General features: G+C 33.8%; 2 protein-coding genes across 3 annotated transcripts; one reads left to right on the forward strand and one right to left on the reverse strand.

The window, feature by feature from the left end:
- Positions 1 to 795: 795 nt before the first annotated feature.
- On the reverse strand, positions 796 to 6,541 carry LOC102602222 (calcium-dependent protein kinase 17-like). The gene is made up of 8 exons (XM_006360943.1): positions 5,821 to 6,541; positions 4,761 to 4,904; positions 3,704 to 3,856; positions 2,817 to 2,932; positions 2,539 to 2,706; positions 2,068 to 2,195; positions 999 to 1,098; positions 796 to 900 (listed from the first exon to the last, which is right to left on the reverse strand). The coding sequence occupies exons 1-8, from the start codon at positions 6,539 to 6,541 to the stop codon at positions 796 to 798; spliced, it is 1,635 nt and encodes a 544-aa protein (XP_006361005.1).
- Positions 6,542 to 8,279: 1,738 nt separating this feature from the next.
- On the forward strand, positions 8,280 to 14,266 carry LOC102602554 (transcription factor TGA2-like). Of its 2 annotated transcripts, none has more exons than XM_015315081.1 (4): positions 8,280 to 8,521; positions 12,992 to 13,131; positions 13,956 to 14,018; positions 14,108 to 14,266. In XM_015315081.1, the coding sequence occupies exons 2-4, from the start codon at positions 13,066 to 13,068 to the stop codon at positions 14,249 to 14,251; spliced, it is 273 nt and encodes a 90-aa protein (XP_015170567.1). In that variant the 5' UTR covers positions 8,280 to 8,521; positions 12,992 to 13,065; the 3' UTR covers positions 14,252 to 14,266. The 2 variants fall into 2 exon arrangements, with proteins under 2 accessions (XP_015170567.1, XP_015170566.1); XM_015315080.1 differs by having other exon boundaries at positions 13,003 to 13,131.
- The last annotated feature ends 3,136 nt before the right edge of the window (positions 14,267 to 17,402 follow it).

Here is a 17,402-nt window from a genome sequence, read left to right on the forward strand (position 1 = left end):
GAGTGGCCTCTGTGGGGATATGATCAGGAAAGCGAGATGAGATGATTAGGACATATAAAGAAAATGTGCTCAAATACACTTGTTAGTAGGTGTGAGAGGTTGTCTATAGCAGGTTATAAGACATGTAAAGTAGGCTTGAAGAAGATCTGAGTGAGATGATTAGATAGAATATGACATATCTTTAGCTTACGAAGGACATAATTCTAGATTAAAAATTTTGAAGGTCGAGAATCAATATAGAAGGATAGCAATTAGAAAGGTAAATATGGAAGTAATAACCATCACAGAGCAATGGGAAGATCCTCTTCAGGCTTAAAGCCCAAAGGCACATTTTTAATATATCACAAAGTTAGATATAAAAAGAATTACTAAAAAACACAATTTGAGTTGATAATCCAGAAGATAATTAATTACTAATTAGAAAAAGAACTTCTAAAATCCTACTTTTAAATTGCAAGATACATATACCCTCTAAAGTCCTCACATCATATCTCGATCAAAGAAAAGCGAGATTTGCTTTACTAGTTGAGCATCTACATCATCAATTGATAAGTTGCGGATTTAAGTTACGTTAAAGAATAAATAAAAATACTATTAATTTCCTGATGGAATGAGAGTTGTGTCCGGATCAAACCATCCTTCAACCAAATTGAATTTTTCAACATACCTATAAATTCTAAAATCTTATCCTTCTTTTAACCATGTAACAATTTGGTCTTTAATTTCATCACAACAAATAATCTAGTCTTTTGATTTTTTGCATACATTTTTTCATTGATGATGAAATTAATTACTTTATGCTACAAATGAATCCCTTCTTTTTCTTGGATTCATTGTTGCTGCCTCTGGATTTCCTTTCTTCATCATTGCTACAAACTCATCATAGTTGATCCGACCATCCTAAAAAAATAAATACATTATAATCAATAAATTGCGAAATATAATTAATAATTGCAAATTTGATTATGTATATAATTTGTTGTTTAATTTTGACTTACATGATCAGTGTCAACTTCATTAATGATTTCCCTCAAATCATTTTCATCATCCATACCAAATTCTCTAAGAGCTTGCTCTAACTCTTCTCTTGATATATATCTAAGGAAAAAAAATAACATTCGTGATTGAGAATACGCCGAATTTCAAAATTCAAGTAAAAGACAACCCATTGCAATAGGCATCCGCATTCATGCAAGGTATGGAGAATAGTCGCACGCACCCCAAGGGGTGTGATACAGACAACCTATGATGATACAAGTATTAATGACTGATTTCACAACTCGAACTCACTAAGGGGTGTGATGCAAGTGATTGATTTCACAGCTCAAACTCATAAGGGGTGTGATGCAGACAACATTTCTGATACAAGTATCATTGACTGATTTTATAGCTCGAACTCATAAGGGGTATGATGCAGACAACCTATGCTGATACAAACAACCCATTGCAATAGGCATCCGCATTCATGCAAGGTATGGAGAATAGTCGCACGCACCCCAAGGGGTGTGATACAGACAACCTATGATGATACAAGTATTAATGACTGATTTCACAACTCGAACTCACTAAGGGGTGTGATGCAAGTGATTGATTTCACAGCTCAAACTCATAAGGGGTGTGATGCAGACAACCTATGTTGATACACGTATCAATGACTGATTTCACAGCTCGAACTCATAAGGGGTGTGATGCAGACAACCTATGTTGATACAAGTATCAATGATTGATTTCACCGCTCGAACTCATAAGGGGTGTGATGCAGACAACCTATGTTGATACAAGTATCAATGATTGATTTCACCGCTCGAACTCATAAGGGGTGTGATGCAGACAACCTATGTTGATACAAGTATCAATGATTGATTTCACCGCTCGAACTCATAAGGGGTGTGATGCAGACAACCTATGTTGATACAAGTATCAATGATTGATTTCACCGCTCGAACTCATAAGGGGTGTGATGCAAACAACCTATGGTAATACAAGTATCAATGATTGATTTCACAGCTCGAACTCATGAAATATAGATGAATAAAATAAAACAATCACATCTATAACAAAACTTACCCACTATGATCCTTATCAAAATATTGGAATGCAGTGTAAAGATGTTCTTCTCTATCCATTTTGTTCATGTGCACGGTTGCTGTGATGAACTCTTCATAGTCTATTGTCCCATTTCCATCAGCATCAGCCTAATTTTTTTTCCAATATATAAAAAAAGTAATTAATTAGCATTAGAATTTTTAAAAAAAATACTATGTCATAGTAAATAGTTTAGGTTTAAAAAATTTAAAGAAAAAATCATTATTGAATATGTGCATGTATTATTTCAAACAAAGTTTATAAACACATCGAAGATAGTTGAAGTCAGCTATATATATCGTCAATATTCATTAAAATTCAAAATGAATAAGAAAGAAGGACATAGGGGAAACTTTATTGAATAACTCGAAAAAGCTTGTTTTTGCTCATAAAAAATAATAATTATAATAGTTGAATAGATTAGAGTGAATGAATACGAATAATAAAACTTACCGCTTCCATTAATTGTTTAATCTCATAATCAGATAATTTAGTCCCTTGTTTGGCTAATCCTTGTTTTAATTCCTCAAGTGTTATTGTTCCACTATTATCAGTATCCATATTTTTGAACATTTGCTTCAATCCCATAATTTCTTCTTCTGATAGACATCCTGCAATAACCTAAAAAAAAACAAAAAACTCAAAGTAATTAATTTAATCTACTTTTGAAAATACTCAACATAATATCTGACGGATAAGTTTTGTAGTTAAACAGTAAAATATAGCATTACCCGAAGAGCAACTTTCTTGAATTTGTTCATAGCTCTAAATTGTTTGAGCCTATGTAATACAGCATTGTCAAGAGGTGTGTCTGGTGCTTCTCCATCCTCTTTGATCCATGAATGATCTTAATATATATATATATATATATATATATATACAACAATTTGTTAGACAAAATGAGGGTTTTAAAAATCTTAAAATGGACATTATTATTTGAATATAGATTTTATTAGTTTTTAATTTGGTGTTTGATATTCCCCTTTAAGGCTTGACTAAAAGGAGGATAAATCGCTCCTACCAAAGGTGACTTCATATTAAGGGCTCGAACCTGTAGTTTCTAGTTAAGGACAAAAGAACATTTATCATCCCGACCACCACAATCTTGGCTGGTATATAAATACATAAAAATTATGTATCTTTGTAGTTAAGTATACAAAAGTTGTATACTTGCTGACTATTTTGTAAACTAGATCACTCAAAAATATTAGACTGTAATTACCCCTAGAAGTAATAAGTAGTGTGATCCCTTTCCATAAATCAAGGAAAAAATGTCAAAAATATCCCTTTACTTTGGTTTATCTTTAGATATCCCTAATTATATTATAAGGTCAAATATACCTCTGTCTTTACTAAAGTTTACAAAAATACCCTCTTTTTAACACTCGTTCACTGTGACAAAGTAAAAATCTACATGACCTGATATTTAGTATGATAGACGCCACGTGACAACTGACATACCACCTTAAAACATTTTGAGTTTTATTATACTGTAAATTAAGGGATTCTCAATTCCACAAACCCTATCGGATAGAAGTCTACCATAACCGGTTCACCTGTTTATCTGAAATATAAAATTACTAGTCATTCAAAAGATGTAAAAGAAAAAAAAACTTACTTAGGACTTGCATAGCAGTTAACCTCTGCCTAGGGTCAACAGTTAACATCTTTCTGACTAGGTCTTTTGCACCACTTGAAATTGAAGGCCATGGATCACTTGAAAAATCAACATGTCCACGTAATATTGCACTGAAAATTCCATTTTCATTTTCTGAAAAAATAATAATTAAAAAATCAATTTTCAATGAATTTAACCTAGCCATATATTGTTATTTTTATCATTATATACAAAAACTATAGTTTTTTCCATGTTAGAGGATTGATCCTTCACTACTAATTGTGCAGTTTCTTTTCAATGATAAGAATTTCGGGCAGTGGAAGTGTTAGGTCTTTCACTTGAGTTCCCTTGTCAGTAGGGGTGGAGCTATAACCATTTCAGAGTGTCCAACTGGACATCCTTCGCCAGAAATTACGTTATATATATATTTCATTCAAATAATATATATTTTAAGCTGAACACCCTTGACAAAGGCTACACCTTTGGCGGAGTAGTAGTGGGTGTCCATTTGAATCAATAAATTCTGGGTTTGAACCTCAAATAGCACAATGCTTTTTTTGTTTTATTTTGACGGTCACACATCATTATTCTTGGCCACCCTTGATAAAATTTCTGGCTCTGCATCTGCTTGTCAGTTGGGAAACCCTGTATTTCTTCTAGAGAATCTTCTAATTGTTCCAGAGCAACTAGAAAGAGATTCTTTAACCAGAAATAATTCGGTTCAGGTATAGAATACCTATCCAGAAGTTTTTGCAACTCCATCACATTACTAAAAAATAGCTCAGTGCACTAAGTGTCTGCTGGACTAAGGCCTAAAATACAAACGAAATAAGTGTTTCCACGACTCTACTTTATTCACGGCCACGTATCTTCCTAACTAAGGAATGAAAAATATTTCTAATGTTATATCAATCCGAATTTCATTTCGTTCGAGAATAATTCTCAATAACGTATGTGACATTTGATCCAATAACATTTTATCAAAATAACATAGCATGGGGTTTGAAAAAGGGTCGGATTTTTCTCAATAATTATATATGTGTGGTGTAAATTTTACCTGCCCAAAAAGGAGGAACTCCACAAAGAAGAATATATAACATAACACCAATACTCCATATATCAACTTCTGGTCCATATCTTCTTTTCAATACTTCAGGTGCAATATAATATGCACTACCTACAATATCCTTAAATACATCTCCTGCACAAAAAAAACATATAATATAACCAAAATTTTCACATATATTTTTACAAGTTATTGAAAAATTGTTTAATAGCAGTAATTATAAAGAACACTTGACTAAATTACCCTTTATAAATCTTCCTTAGTGGAGTAATTATACGTTTTCTAGAAAATAAATAGGTTTCTTACTTATTTTCTTATGTCCAATACGTAAGAAAAAATGCTATCCTGAATGTATTTGTGTATAATCTAGACAAACACTATAAAAGGTGAGGCAGAGATAGAGGTGTACGTGGGGTGGTAGGGATACAGGAGTGGGGGTGAACATAAGTTGTGCTGGAGGGTGGGGAGAACACAATCAATATGGAATGTTATTTGTAAAACTTGTTTTCCATACTTCCACTATAGGAGAGTCATTTTTCTTTCTAGAGAAATTGTTTTCTTATGTCCCGTACGGTGGTACGTAAGCAATAATGTTATCCTGAAAGTATTTGTATATAATCTTGACAAATACTATAGAAGGTGAGGCAGAGATAGAGGTGTACGTGGGGTGGTGGGGATACGGGGGGTGGGGTGAACATGAGTTGTGTTGGAGGGTGGGGAGAACACAATCAATATGAAATGATCTTTATGGAACTTGTTTTCCATACTTCCACTGGTAGAGTCATTTTACATCATTTTTAAGAAACTGAACATGAGAAAATTAAAAAATATTTTCCTCCCTATCGAACACGCTCTATATTATGCCTTGTTGGAGTAAATACTAAATAGGGTAGAATTGCATAAAAAAAACCCTAAATTTTTTCTTAAACTTTCTAGTATGACAAATATTTTGAAACAAAATACATTTTTCCTTGAAATTATCGCACCTAAGGTCCAACCAATCATAATTTTGACTATAAAGTGACAGATAAAAATGATAATGGGTACGTACCTTGCTTATAAAAGACGGAAAGACCAAAATCCGTAGCCTTAAGAGGTGCATTCTCATCTTTACTAAGAAGTAAAAAATTTTCAGGCTTAAGATCTCTATGAATAACTCCCATAGAATGACAAGTATGAACAATTTGAACAATTGTTCTTAACAATGAAGCTGCAGCGCGTTCTGTATAATGTCCTTTCGCGATAATTCTATCGAAAAGTTCACCACCAGCACATAATTCCATGACCAAATGTACAGAATGTTTGTCTTCATAAGCTCCTTTTAGTTGTACAATGTTTTCTTGACCTGTTAAATGATGCATTATTTGTACTTCTCTTCTAACATCTTCAATATCTTCTTTGTTAACTAGTTTCCTCTTAGCTATTGTTTTGCATGCAAATTGTTCACTTGTTTGTTTTTGTGTACATAAATGTGTTACACCAAATTGTCCTCTACCAAGTTCTTTTCCTATAGTATATGTTGTTCTAACATCTTCCATTGGTCTACCTAGTACTAATCCTATTGGTGATTGTTTTGATGGTTTTGATGATGGACTAGGAGATGTTGTTTTTGTTGGTGTTGGTGTTGGTGTTGTTGAACCTTGATCAAGATTATTATTATTATTTTTATGTGTAGATGAATTGTTTTCTACACTTTTAGGGTTGTTGCTTTCATTGTTGTTGTTGGTTGTTTCATTTGGTTGTTCTTCTCCACTAGAGCAACAATTCCCCATTTTTTATTTGGGGATAAAAAAAATGGGAAGTAATTATGAAGGTAAATAATTAGGGAGAGATTACCTAAGGACAACAATGATTACGTCTCAATCTGAAATAGGAATGAAGGAGATTTGAATGAAAAGAAATGAAGGTGAGGAAATTATTACACAATAATGTGGAGAGATTCAACAATGACGTAACGATAATAGTTATTACGCCTTAATCTCAAAAAGAGAGACGGAAATTAGAACAAACTTTTAAATGCAAAGAAATGAAGGTGAGGAAATTACATAATAAATGTAACGATAACAATTATTATGCCTCAATCTCTAAAGGAGAGAAGGAGATTATAGGAAACCTAAATGTAACAACGACCTAAGCTAAGGATTAACAACAATTATTATGCCTCAATCTCAAACAGAGAGAAGGAGATTACAACAAACCTAAATGCAAAGAAATGAAGGTGAAGAAACTACACAATAATGGGGAGAGATTTAACAACGACGTAAGGACAACAATTATTACGCCTCAATCTCAAACAGAGAGAAGGAAATTAGCACAAACTTAAATGCAAAGAAATGAAGGTGAAAAAACTACACAATAATTGAGAGAGATTCAACAATACCGTAACGATAACTATTATTATGCGTGAATCTCAAATACAGAACATTAATTAGAAAAACAAAAAAATGTATTAGAATCAAATGAGTGAAAAATTAGGGGGTGAAGAAAAGAAATAATTATTGTTTAAAGAGAGAATATTCATTATGAATTGTATAGTATTGTTTAATGCAAGAGGAAGTTTAGATTCAATGTTGGAACATGAAGGTTATTACTTAAGATTGATTGTGAGAAATTGTAGGAAGAAAAAATAATGCTTTTTATTCTTTTCAACTTTTTGTTTTTTCTTTCTTTTATTTTTAAAATTAAATAAATTTCCTAGTGTTCCTAATTTGTTTTTTTAAAGAGATGAAAAAAAAAAAAGTTTGTAATATGGAAGGTTTAGAGTGCTTTTCGAAAGTACTATTTTTAGTAAATAATAATTTTATAAGTTTATTGTTTATAGTAAGTAAAGTTTAATAAACGTACACGAAGTTTTTTTTACTTTAGAAATTTGGGCAGAAGGACTATTAAGTTTTTTTTAAAAGTTATAGTTTTATTTTCTAGTTATGCTAAAAAATTGTCAAATATCAATCAAAGCTACATTTTAGAAAGCATACCTTAGTTATTTGTGCAACTTGTTTTCCATACTAGAGCATATGTACAATTTATAATAACAGACATACACGTGTTATAATCTTATTCATCAATTTGATATTTATTAAATATCGGATCGATGGATAAAATTGCGTCACGTGTCCTTCTTTAGTCTTCCGTTAGAGTGAAGGGCATATATATTTTAGTTTTTGGACGGCAGAGGGCACCAATGTCCCAAAAGTATGACGGAGGGTATCTGCATACTACTTACGATAGTTCGGAATATATTTATCCTTTTCCCCAAATGTATATGCATATCATTTATAATAATTTGGAGATATATTTGTTTTTTTACTGCTTATTAATTATCTAATTAGTGTGCGGTGAGTAAGAATAAATTTGAATCAAGTATTGGACGATAAAAACATGGTTGTGCACTTGTAATAAAATATTAGCGACGGACATATCCACTCAATTTGGCTAAAATATTGATATTTTCTTAGAAAATAAATAATTCATAGTGAATCAAAGCTATAGCCTATACCCCCCTCGCACCCCACCCCCAACACACAAAAGAAAGAGAGAATGTAGAAAGACTCAAAGACTTCAGTTTTGTTTTTTTGCTGAAAGATTAGTTGATTTCACTGATTTACTGAATTCTGAAGAAGAAGAAGAATTTGGAAGTAAAAACCATAAGGGGTGTAAGAAAAGAAGAAAAAGATTGAGTCTTTTTAATCTGATTTTGGTTATCTGTTGAAGTCTCAGTTTTTTTTTTGTCCAACAGACCCTTCTCTTGAACTGTAAGTCACTTTCCCTTCTTTCTCTTCAGTTATCATGTATTTAGATGCTTTTTATGTACTATTTGTAGATGAGGGTGTCTGTGTTTTGGGGCGGAAGGTGCAAAGATTTGAACTTTTTGAGGATTTGATAAATTGGGTTTTATTATCTATGTGATGCAAATGATTCTTGATCATATAGGTCTGAGGCTCAGGTTGATTTAAGTTTGTCTATTGGGTGATTCTTTAGCCTGGATTGTTGTATTTTCTTGTTGTTCTTACTGCCTGTTGTCTTTTTTTATCTGTTTTGAGAGGAGGGTCTATCTAAAATTGTCTATCTACCTTAGTTAAGGTAGGGGTACGGTGTGTGTATACTGTGTACCCTCCCCAGACCCCTCTTGTGGGATTACAATGGTATATTGTGGTTGTTGATATGCAAATGATTCTTGATCATATAGCTCTGAAACCCAGGTTGATTTTAGTGTGTCTATTGGTTGATTCTTTAGCCTTGATTATTGTATTTTCTTGTTGTTCCTACTTGTTGCTGTTGTTGTCTTTTTTTATCTGTTTTGAGCCCAGGGTCTTATCGAAAATAGTTATCTTAATTAAGGTAGGGGTAAGGTGTGCGTATACTCTGTACCCTCCCAAGATCCCACTTGTGGGATTACACTGTGTACGTTGTTGCTGCTGTAAAGGAAATCATGATGTGTCTTGAAACAAAATATTGAGCATTGGAATGAATTGGGTCTAAACTGTAGCAGAACCGACATAGAGGATCAATATTACCAACCCCAATTAACTTTGATTGAGGCATAATTGTTCTGTTGTATGTGCACCAAGACCTTTGGCTCAAAAGAAAATTGTAGTAAAATAAGAAAACGATTTGAGTCTGTTTCTCTGATTTTGGTTATCTGTTGAAGTATTACTTTTTTCCCAACAGACCCTTCACGTTCTTTAACTGTAAGTCACTCGCCTATCTTTCTATTCAGTTATCATGTACTTGGCTGCTTTTTGTGTACTATTTGTAGAAGGGGGTGTCCGTCTTTTAGGCGGAAGGTGAAAATATTTGTTCTTTATGAAGATTTGATGAGCAAGTTTTATTAATTGTGCTGGGGAGGTTAGAGGGAGAAAATTTTGTTGGGTTCTATTATATATAAGATGCAAATGATTCTTAATCATATGGATCAGAAGTTCAGCTGGGTTAAGTGTGTCTAGAATTAGATAATAGATGAACAATCTTTTATTTTTCTTGTCTGAAACTTTAGAGAATAACATATTCTTTTCTTACATAAAGGAAATCCTGATTTGCATTGGAATCAAAGGCGAGACAGAGTTAGGATTTCAACTTCATGGGTTGTGGATTTTAAAATGACTACTTCAAGTGCTAGTATCTGGATTCTAAATGTAATGATTATATAACTTAAATGAATTTCTTAACGCAAATATACTGTTTGAGTAGTTTTTGTTATTTTTTATCCCTCCCTAGGAGTTGCCACCCTTTCTTGCTCACTTGGTTACTCGAACCCAAAACCTTAGGTTGGAGGTGAGTGGTGCTTACCATCTTAGCAACTCCTTCTAGTCAACCCTGAGCTTCTAGCTCTGCCCCTGATAGAAATGAAATGAGTCTAAAACTGTAGAAGAATTGGCATAGAGGATTCATATAGCCAACTCCAACTAACTTTGGATTGAGCCAAAATTGTTGTGTTGTATGTAGAAAACTTAAATGAGATGGGCAGATGTTCTTCAAAAGAGTGTGTGATTATTTGTGTTGAGATATTCATCATTCTCCAGCTTTCCAATTTGTTCTTCCTAAATTGGTACTTGCTGTTGCTTGTGTTTGTGTTACATGAAGAACTTTTCAATCTTTTTTGTTCTCCTTTTGGTTTGGCTATGCAATTTTAGTAATCTGGTAAAATTCCTGTTTCAAAAGTCTGGTTCTCCATTAAATACATTGTCTATACGACGAGGAACTTCAAGGTGCACCAAAAAGAAACTAGAAACTATTTCTCCAATGTACAAAGTACTAGCATGCTGGAATAGAGATGGAAATCAGTCAGAACACAAGGAGAGATGGAAGATTGTCCCTTCTTGCATCTGGTGGACAATCTGGAAGGAGAGAAACCAGAGATGTTTTGAGAACAAGAACATTCCCTTCCAAAGTATAAAGATGAACTGTTTAGCAACATTTTACTTTTGGTGTATACATTCTGTACCTAAGGATATAGGGGAAATTAACCTATTTCTAGACAGTTTATAAGGAATATAGGAGATAGATTTTGTTTTGGGCTGTCCTTTCATACTTTTGATGTAACTATGTAGGAGCACACTATTGGTGTACTCCTTTTGTTTATAATACCAGTGAACTTTCTCAAAAAAATCAATTCGAAGTTCGCCTATTCCTCTTCTTTGAGACCCATATTAAAGCAAGTTGGCCAACCTCTCATATGCTGTGTTTCTCTTCCCTTTTTCATAGGCCCAACTGTGTAGCGCCTTGGAGAACCTTTTATAAATTAGGAATCAAAAGATATCATAGTTATTTACTTTGGTGAAATCTGAACTTGCATAGAAAGTTAAAAGTTAAGAAACCATGAAGGGAAAATTAACAAACTCTACTCGTGGAAATTCACTTTTTAGAATGGTTCATTGCATTCATCAGTACAAAAAGATTGTACTGACAACAGCAGTACAAATAAAAGAATAAAGCCTATGTACACTTCATAAAGCTTCCAAAAAGTCTAGGATGGCATCAACATCCTCTATACAAAATTCTTTACACCAAAAATGCTAGCTCAAAATACAGTTCATAAGGACTTTCTGTATTGGGTTACTATTGTTCTCAAAGCATCTGCTATTTCTTCCCGTCCAGATGGTCCACCAAAAGCACAAATGAATTGCCTTCCATCATTTCTTCTGCTTTACATTCCTCCTAGCTTGGTCCTAACTCCTAAGCTATCAAAAGTTCAAAAGTGTTTCCTGGATAATCCATTTAAGGTTAGCCAGAGCCAGAAAAAGCTGCCACAGCTGGGCAGTACATACACAATGTGAAAAAAAAGTGGCTGTTATCTTCTGCTGTTGCATTGCAGAGGCAACATATGGATACCAACTGCATACCCCTTCTCTGAACTTTTTCATGAGTTAAAACAGGCTTTTCTAGCCACCAACCATGAGAAACAATTAAGTTAAAAAAAACAATGAGAAACAATTCACTCTAGAGGGTGCTTTTGCCTTCCAGATCTGCTTCCAAGGCCAACTGGAGTGATGGCCCTCATTACTAAAGAAAGCATAGGCACCCTTGATTGTGAACACCTTGTTTCCCCTGTCCTTCCATACCAAAACATCTTCATTATCGTTGAGTTCTCTCAGCCCTTACGAAATCTGCAAAAAGGAAGTCAGTCTTTCCATCTCCCAATCATTTAGCCCTCTTCTGAAGTTAGAATTCCATCCATTTTGATTCCCCACTTAACTGATAGATGCATCAGTACTAACAGTCGGTCTATGAAATTCGGGAAAACCGTCCTTCAAACTTCAAAGGTTCCTGGCCAATCCATTTATCATTCCAGAAAGCAATTTTTCTACCATTCCCCAGAGGTAATTCAGTGTTTCCTGCAAAGACATCTCAAAGAGCCCTGATGGATTTCCATATGCTTACTCCATAGCGGGTGTTCACTGTCTTGGTACACCAATGGCTAAATGTTCCATACTTTTTGTGAATGACCTCCCTCCATAAGCTGTTTTCTTCTCTAGCATACGTCATTGGCCATTTTGCCAGCAAGCTCATGATTAGATCAATTCTTTCTCTAGATTGACGAGACCTATCTAGATTATCTAAAAGTTCAATATTATTGGAAGTGCATTAATTCTAAAATGGAGAAGGCAATGAAAAATTAATGAGGAAATGACGATTACGAAGAACTTCAGCATATGCATGTAGCACTAGTAATTTCACATTAGAGACTCAACAATAGGAGATCATCTGATTAGAGGCACCACCCAACCAGAGAGTAGAGCACTATATGCCAAAGGATTCTCAACGATGCTGAATCTATGCTATGTTTTTGTCTCCTTGTTCAGCTTGCAATAATTCTAAGGCAGTCGGCTCTCTCACGTGTTTCTCAAATGAGTGTTTCCTTGAGCTTCTTAGAAGAATGATTAAATCTTCTTGTAGGTTAATTTGTGAGGCATGAGATCTGATGGCCAATGTTAGTGGGGCTGAAGCCTAGTACTAAATATGAGATAGATGTGATTTCTCTTTGCTATAGCTGAATGTTTGGCAAATGAGCTTCCATCATAGTGAACAAAATCTAGTGTTCATGAAGTGCTACATTTCAGTACTCATCTTTAATTTGCTTTTGTCCGGACTCACGTCTGGTATACTTTGCAAAGCTCACTAGGTGAAGTTTCTTTTGCATTTTGATACAGTTGTACAGTATCTTTGTGCAGTTGTCAACTTAATTTCATCAAGTCTTTCCTTATATAGATATCATGTTAATTCAGTTCTTTTACAGAAAGAGTCTACAAACGAGTTCCCAATCTGAAGTGGTTGTCCGTGAAGTTGGTGGTACTACACAATGGCAGACGTCAGTGCTATGACTGATACGTCAACAGATGTTGATACAGATGATAAAAACTTGAGGGTAAATCTGTTATTACTTTCTTATCTTATTTAATGTTTTCAAATTTCAGCTATAGCTTTTCTAGATTAAAATAAGCATTTATCTGCATGATATTTTGGTTGATAATTTCTGGTTATCTTCATTCAAAGTTTTGTTAGAGTCCATTTGGCACACCAATGTTCTTTATTTTTCAAAGAAAACTAGGCAGTTCTTATGCTTTTATTCTTGACTAGTTGAACAAAATTCTAGGCAATAACATAAAACTTCTTTTGATTTTTTTTTCTTAGTTTATATAATTGAGATTCTATCCCTGTAAATTCTGTTACCTCTATCTACTTCTACAAAAATCTGAATGATTCACCTTATATAAGATAGTTCCAGGCCAGACATTGCCAGTACTGTTCCATATGTTAATTAAAAATGAAGTTATAAGCTTATTTATTTTCCATTGATTTCCAAGGGCAGTGCTTAAGGATATTTTGTGGTGCAGTGGAAGGGAAGAACCTGACCTAGTATAAGCTTTCTAACATGACTAAGCTTTAGCCCCAAGTAGTTGTTATCACCTATATAAATCCATTATGCTCTATTATATATCGTCTCCCTATGTTCTAAAATTACTTGGAGGGAATTTTTCTTTTTCCTGATCTGCAAAACTAGCACATGTTATCGAAGTGTTTCAGGAAGACAAGAGGTCTACTAAAAAAAGAGCAATTCGATATTGGAAAAAAACACATTTTATTTCAAACTAGTTAATGGCTCCAGAACTTTCCGGAATCTTGCTGTACTTTTATGCTAATCTGTACTTCAAATTTTAATGAAATTGTTCTTCATCATTCTTGGTGCAGTTTCTAAACTCTCTAACATTGGGCGCCACTTCCGATGCAAGTGACAAAACCAGAGACCAAAAGGTTAGTCCATTGTGCACATTCAGAATTTGATTAGAATAATGATTGAAAAAAAGGGTTTTTTAACTGAGTTGAACTCTTCTTTTCCACAGACACTTCGTAGGCTTTCCCAAAATCGTGAAGCTGCACGAAAGAGTCGTCTAAGGAAAAAGGTAGATTCTCTTACGGTTGCACTGCTGTTTACTTTATATATAATTTTTCCTTTTGTACTTCAGATTGATTTGCAATTAGGTTAACAATCCAATGGCTTTTTCTATATTTCTTTTACATTTCTAAAAGCACTGAACTATTTGAGAAAATGATTATGGGTCTTGCCATAGTACAAAATGATTTACTTTTCAATGCTTTTAGTCACTTTGGATCAATACTGGAGTAAGAGAACCACAAAACTTCGATAGAAATTACTTTGTGCTTTAGTATGGGAACAACACCAAGGATATCTTCAGAAGAAATACACCTCTAAAGGAACAATTTATTGAATAAACAGAACCTCTGATATCTGATGCTCTGGGTAACCTGATGAGCAACTGCTGTCTGGTGCTGGATGCATGGACTGTGTGAGCTGCTTTGTATTGTGTAACTATCTGTCCGGTGTATAGGTAGGGGTATCTGAACAGTGCAGTTATACTTAACCCTAGGTATTTTCCTTTTGATTTTGATTTCAACTGAAGTGAATCAACAAATTCTTAATCTCAATTACACATAGCATAAATGAATACAATTCACCGAATTTAGGTTCAGAAATAACCTTTTCACCAAAGAATTCTAGAACCTCCTTTTCTGGATAGTACTATCATCTCTAAATGTGAAATCTATAAATAATCCAAGAATCTATAGTAAAAATCATGTTTCTAATATCATATGCTTGCAATAGGATCCATTCTTCATTCACCTCAGTGTATTGGATTGAAGAGACACAGTTCCTTTCTTACAATATTGAGTCCTAGTGTCTTTGAATGAGTTGGAACTGAAAAATTCCATGAAAGCAGGCTTTTATAATTTATTTCCTGGGACCTTGATGCTATGGCGTCAAAACTAATAATTTTCCCTAAAGATCGAGCTTACCTCATCTTAGTTCAATCTTCTCAATGACTGGAGTCATTGTTGAAGACTCCAATCATTCTTGCTAGAAATGGTTATCAATAAAATATTCTTGCTTGAGAGATTCCAAACATCACTCAGAAGCGAATCAACTTACTATTACAACCAAAGCCAGTGCAAGTTCTGCCTAAAAATTTCCAGTAAAAAAATACTACCTTTTTTTTAGCACTGCAGGTCTTAGTAAAAAAATACTACCTTTATTTCTATACCTCCTATTTTTGATATATCGGGCATTAAAGGCACAACTTTTCTTGTTGTTGAAGACATTATTAAGAAAATAAGTCTCTCTAACAACTTAAGTTTTTAGATGAAATGGTCACGTACTTCAATATGGTAAAGGTCTTGAGTTCGAAGCTCACTGTCACCCATTATAAAAAAGATTTTTCACACAATTGGTCATGTAAAATAATCTTAGCCCACATGTGATGGGTGTGTTGAAGACATGATTAAGAAAATAAAAGTGTGCTCTCAGATGGTCGCACACTTTTTTTTTTAAATTGGTGATGTGGTATTCCTCAACATTTAGGATATGCTGGAGACTTTCAAAAAGAAGCAAAAGAAAAGAAAAGAGAAGAAAAGAAAAAGAGTTGGAGGAAGCTACTCACAGAGATCCTAACAAATCTGCTTGTTCTAATTCATCTATTTCTATCTTTTTACACCAATAATAAAAAGATACAATAAAATTCCATCCAACTTTATCTTTTTAGGTTTATGCTCTACTCCGGGTAAAAATTTGCCTGATTTGGGTTTGTACATATAGGAATAGGACAAATGCTCCCATTACCATTTTCTTTTTGAATATTTTTCAATTCATTTTATACAAGTATTTATTCTTGTTATATAGCACTGCAGGTCTTACAACCATTTTACAGTTATTGCCTTTGACTTTGTTATGTATCTTATGTAGCATCATTTCACATCTTTATTCATCCTGCTGTTCGCTTGCAAAATTGAGCATATGTATGTGCATTTTCTGCTTTTTTGCAGCATAATTATGTCTAATTCTTCACTTCCATTATTCTTCCGGGTTTTTTAGTTGCATTGTACTACATATACTATTAGTAGTACTTGTTATAAATTTTACTCTTTATGTTGGCTGATGGAGGATTTCCAAGAAGATATTCTTGTCATCAAAGAATGTGATCCTCTAAGATGAGAAGATATTCTTCATATCAAGATATGATCCTCTAAGATCTTAGTATAATTGTGGTAATCTAGAATATCATATCTCTGATTCTTTCTCTTAATGTAAAGATTTAGGTGATTCTATTCCACAATCTTTTATGTATATATAAAGCCATGTACATGACATAGGAAAATATGAATGAAATTATTCAATAATCTTATTCCACATGGTATCAGAGCTAAGGCTTATTCCTGGCCAATTTTATTCATCCTATCTTGAAAAATCCCATTTTGCTATCTTTATCTGCCCAAACCATGTCTGAAAATGGTACTGCCGCAAATATTCCAGTCTCTGAAAAATGTTTCTGCAACCGTAGAGAATAACTCTACAGTTTCAATTGGAGATTTGCAACATTCAGCTTCAACAGGTAGTTGTTCATTGACCTTCACAGGTATTTCTTACTCTTTTATTACTAATGTCTCAGACAAACTTTCTCCAACGTGGGTGGTTGATTCCGTTGCAACTGATCACATGACCAGTCTCTTTCATCTCTTCATATCATATTCCCCTTGTCCTAGCTATAAAAAAATAACTATAGCTGATGGTTCAGTTATTACTGTAGCTGGGCAAGGAGACATACCACTTGGAAAATCCTTGATACTTAAAGATGTCCTTCATATCCCAAAGTTATCTGCAAATCTCATTTCTGTCCAGAAACTCACCAAAGATTCCAAATGCCAAGTAACTTTCTTCCCTTCATATTGCTTATTTCAGGAACAGAACACGAAGGAGATGATTGGGCGTGCTAGTGAGAAAGGTGGTCTTTATTGTTTGGATTTCCACAATGGTGAATATATATCTAAGAATTCCTTGTCTAGTTCATTCTTGTCTGAATCTATCATGTCCAATAAAGAGAAAGTATGGCTTTATCATCGTCGGTTAGGTCACCCTTCCTTTTATGTAATCAAAAGGATGTTCCCATCTTTGTTCAAAGATTTGATTGTCGAGTCTTTTCATTGTGATGATTGTGAAATTGCAAAACACAAACGTACTTCCTTTCCAATTAGTCACAAAAGATGTCAAACTCCATTCTCTCTTATTCATAGTGATATTTGGGGACCCTCTCCCATTCCTAATATTTCTGGTGCTAGATGGTTTGT

Source organism: Solanum tuberosum, unplaced genomic scaffold, assembly GCF_000226075.1.
Source record: "Solanum tuberosum cultivar DM 1-3 516 R44 unplaced genomic scaffold, SolTub_3.0 scf00321, whole genome shotgun sequence".
Taxonomy (NCBI): Eukaryota; Viridiplantae; Streptophyta; class Magnoliopsida; order Solanales; family Solanaceae; genus Solanum; species Solanum tuberosum.

Coding starts and splice junctions, on each gene's coding strand:
- LOC102602222 (XM_006360943.1), bottom strand. CDS start 6,541: ATGGGGAATTGTTGCTCTAGTGGAGAAGAACAACCAAATGAAACAACC. Junction 2,933..3,703: donor AACTGCTATGCAAGTCCTAA/GTAAGTTTTTTT, acceptor ATATATATTAAG/ATCATTCATGGATCAAAGAG. Junction 2,196..2,538: donor TTAAACAATTAATGGAAGCG/GTAAGTTTTATT, acceptor AAAAAAAATTAG/GCTGATGCTGATGGAAATGG.
- LOC102602554 (XM_015315081.1), top strand. CDS start 13,066: ATGGCAGACGTCAGTGCTATGACTGATACGTCAACAGATGTTGATACA. Junction 13,132..13,955: donor CAGATGATAAAAACTTGAGG/GTAAATCTGTTA, acceptor TTCTTGGTGCAG/TTTCTAAACTCTCTAACATT. Junction 14,019..14,107: donor ACAAAACCAGAGACCAAAAG/GTTAGTCCATTG, acceptor TCTTTTCCACAG/ACACTTCGTAGGCTTTCCCA.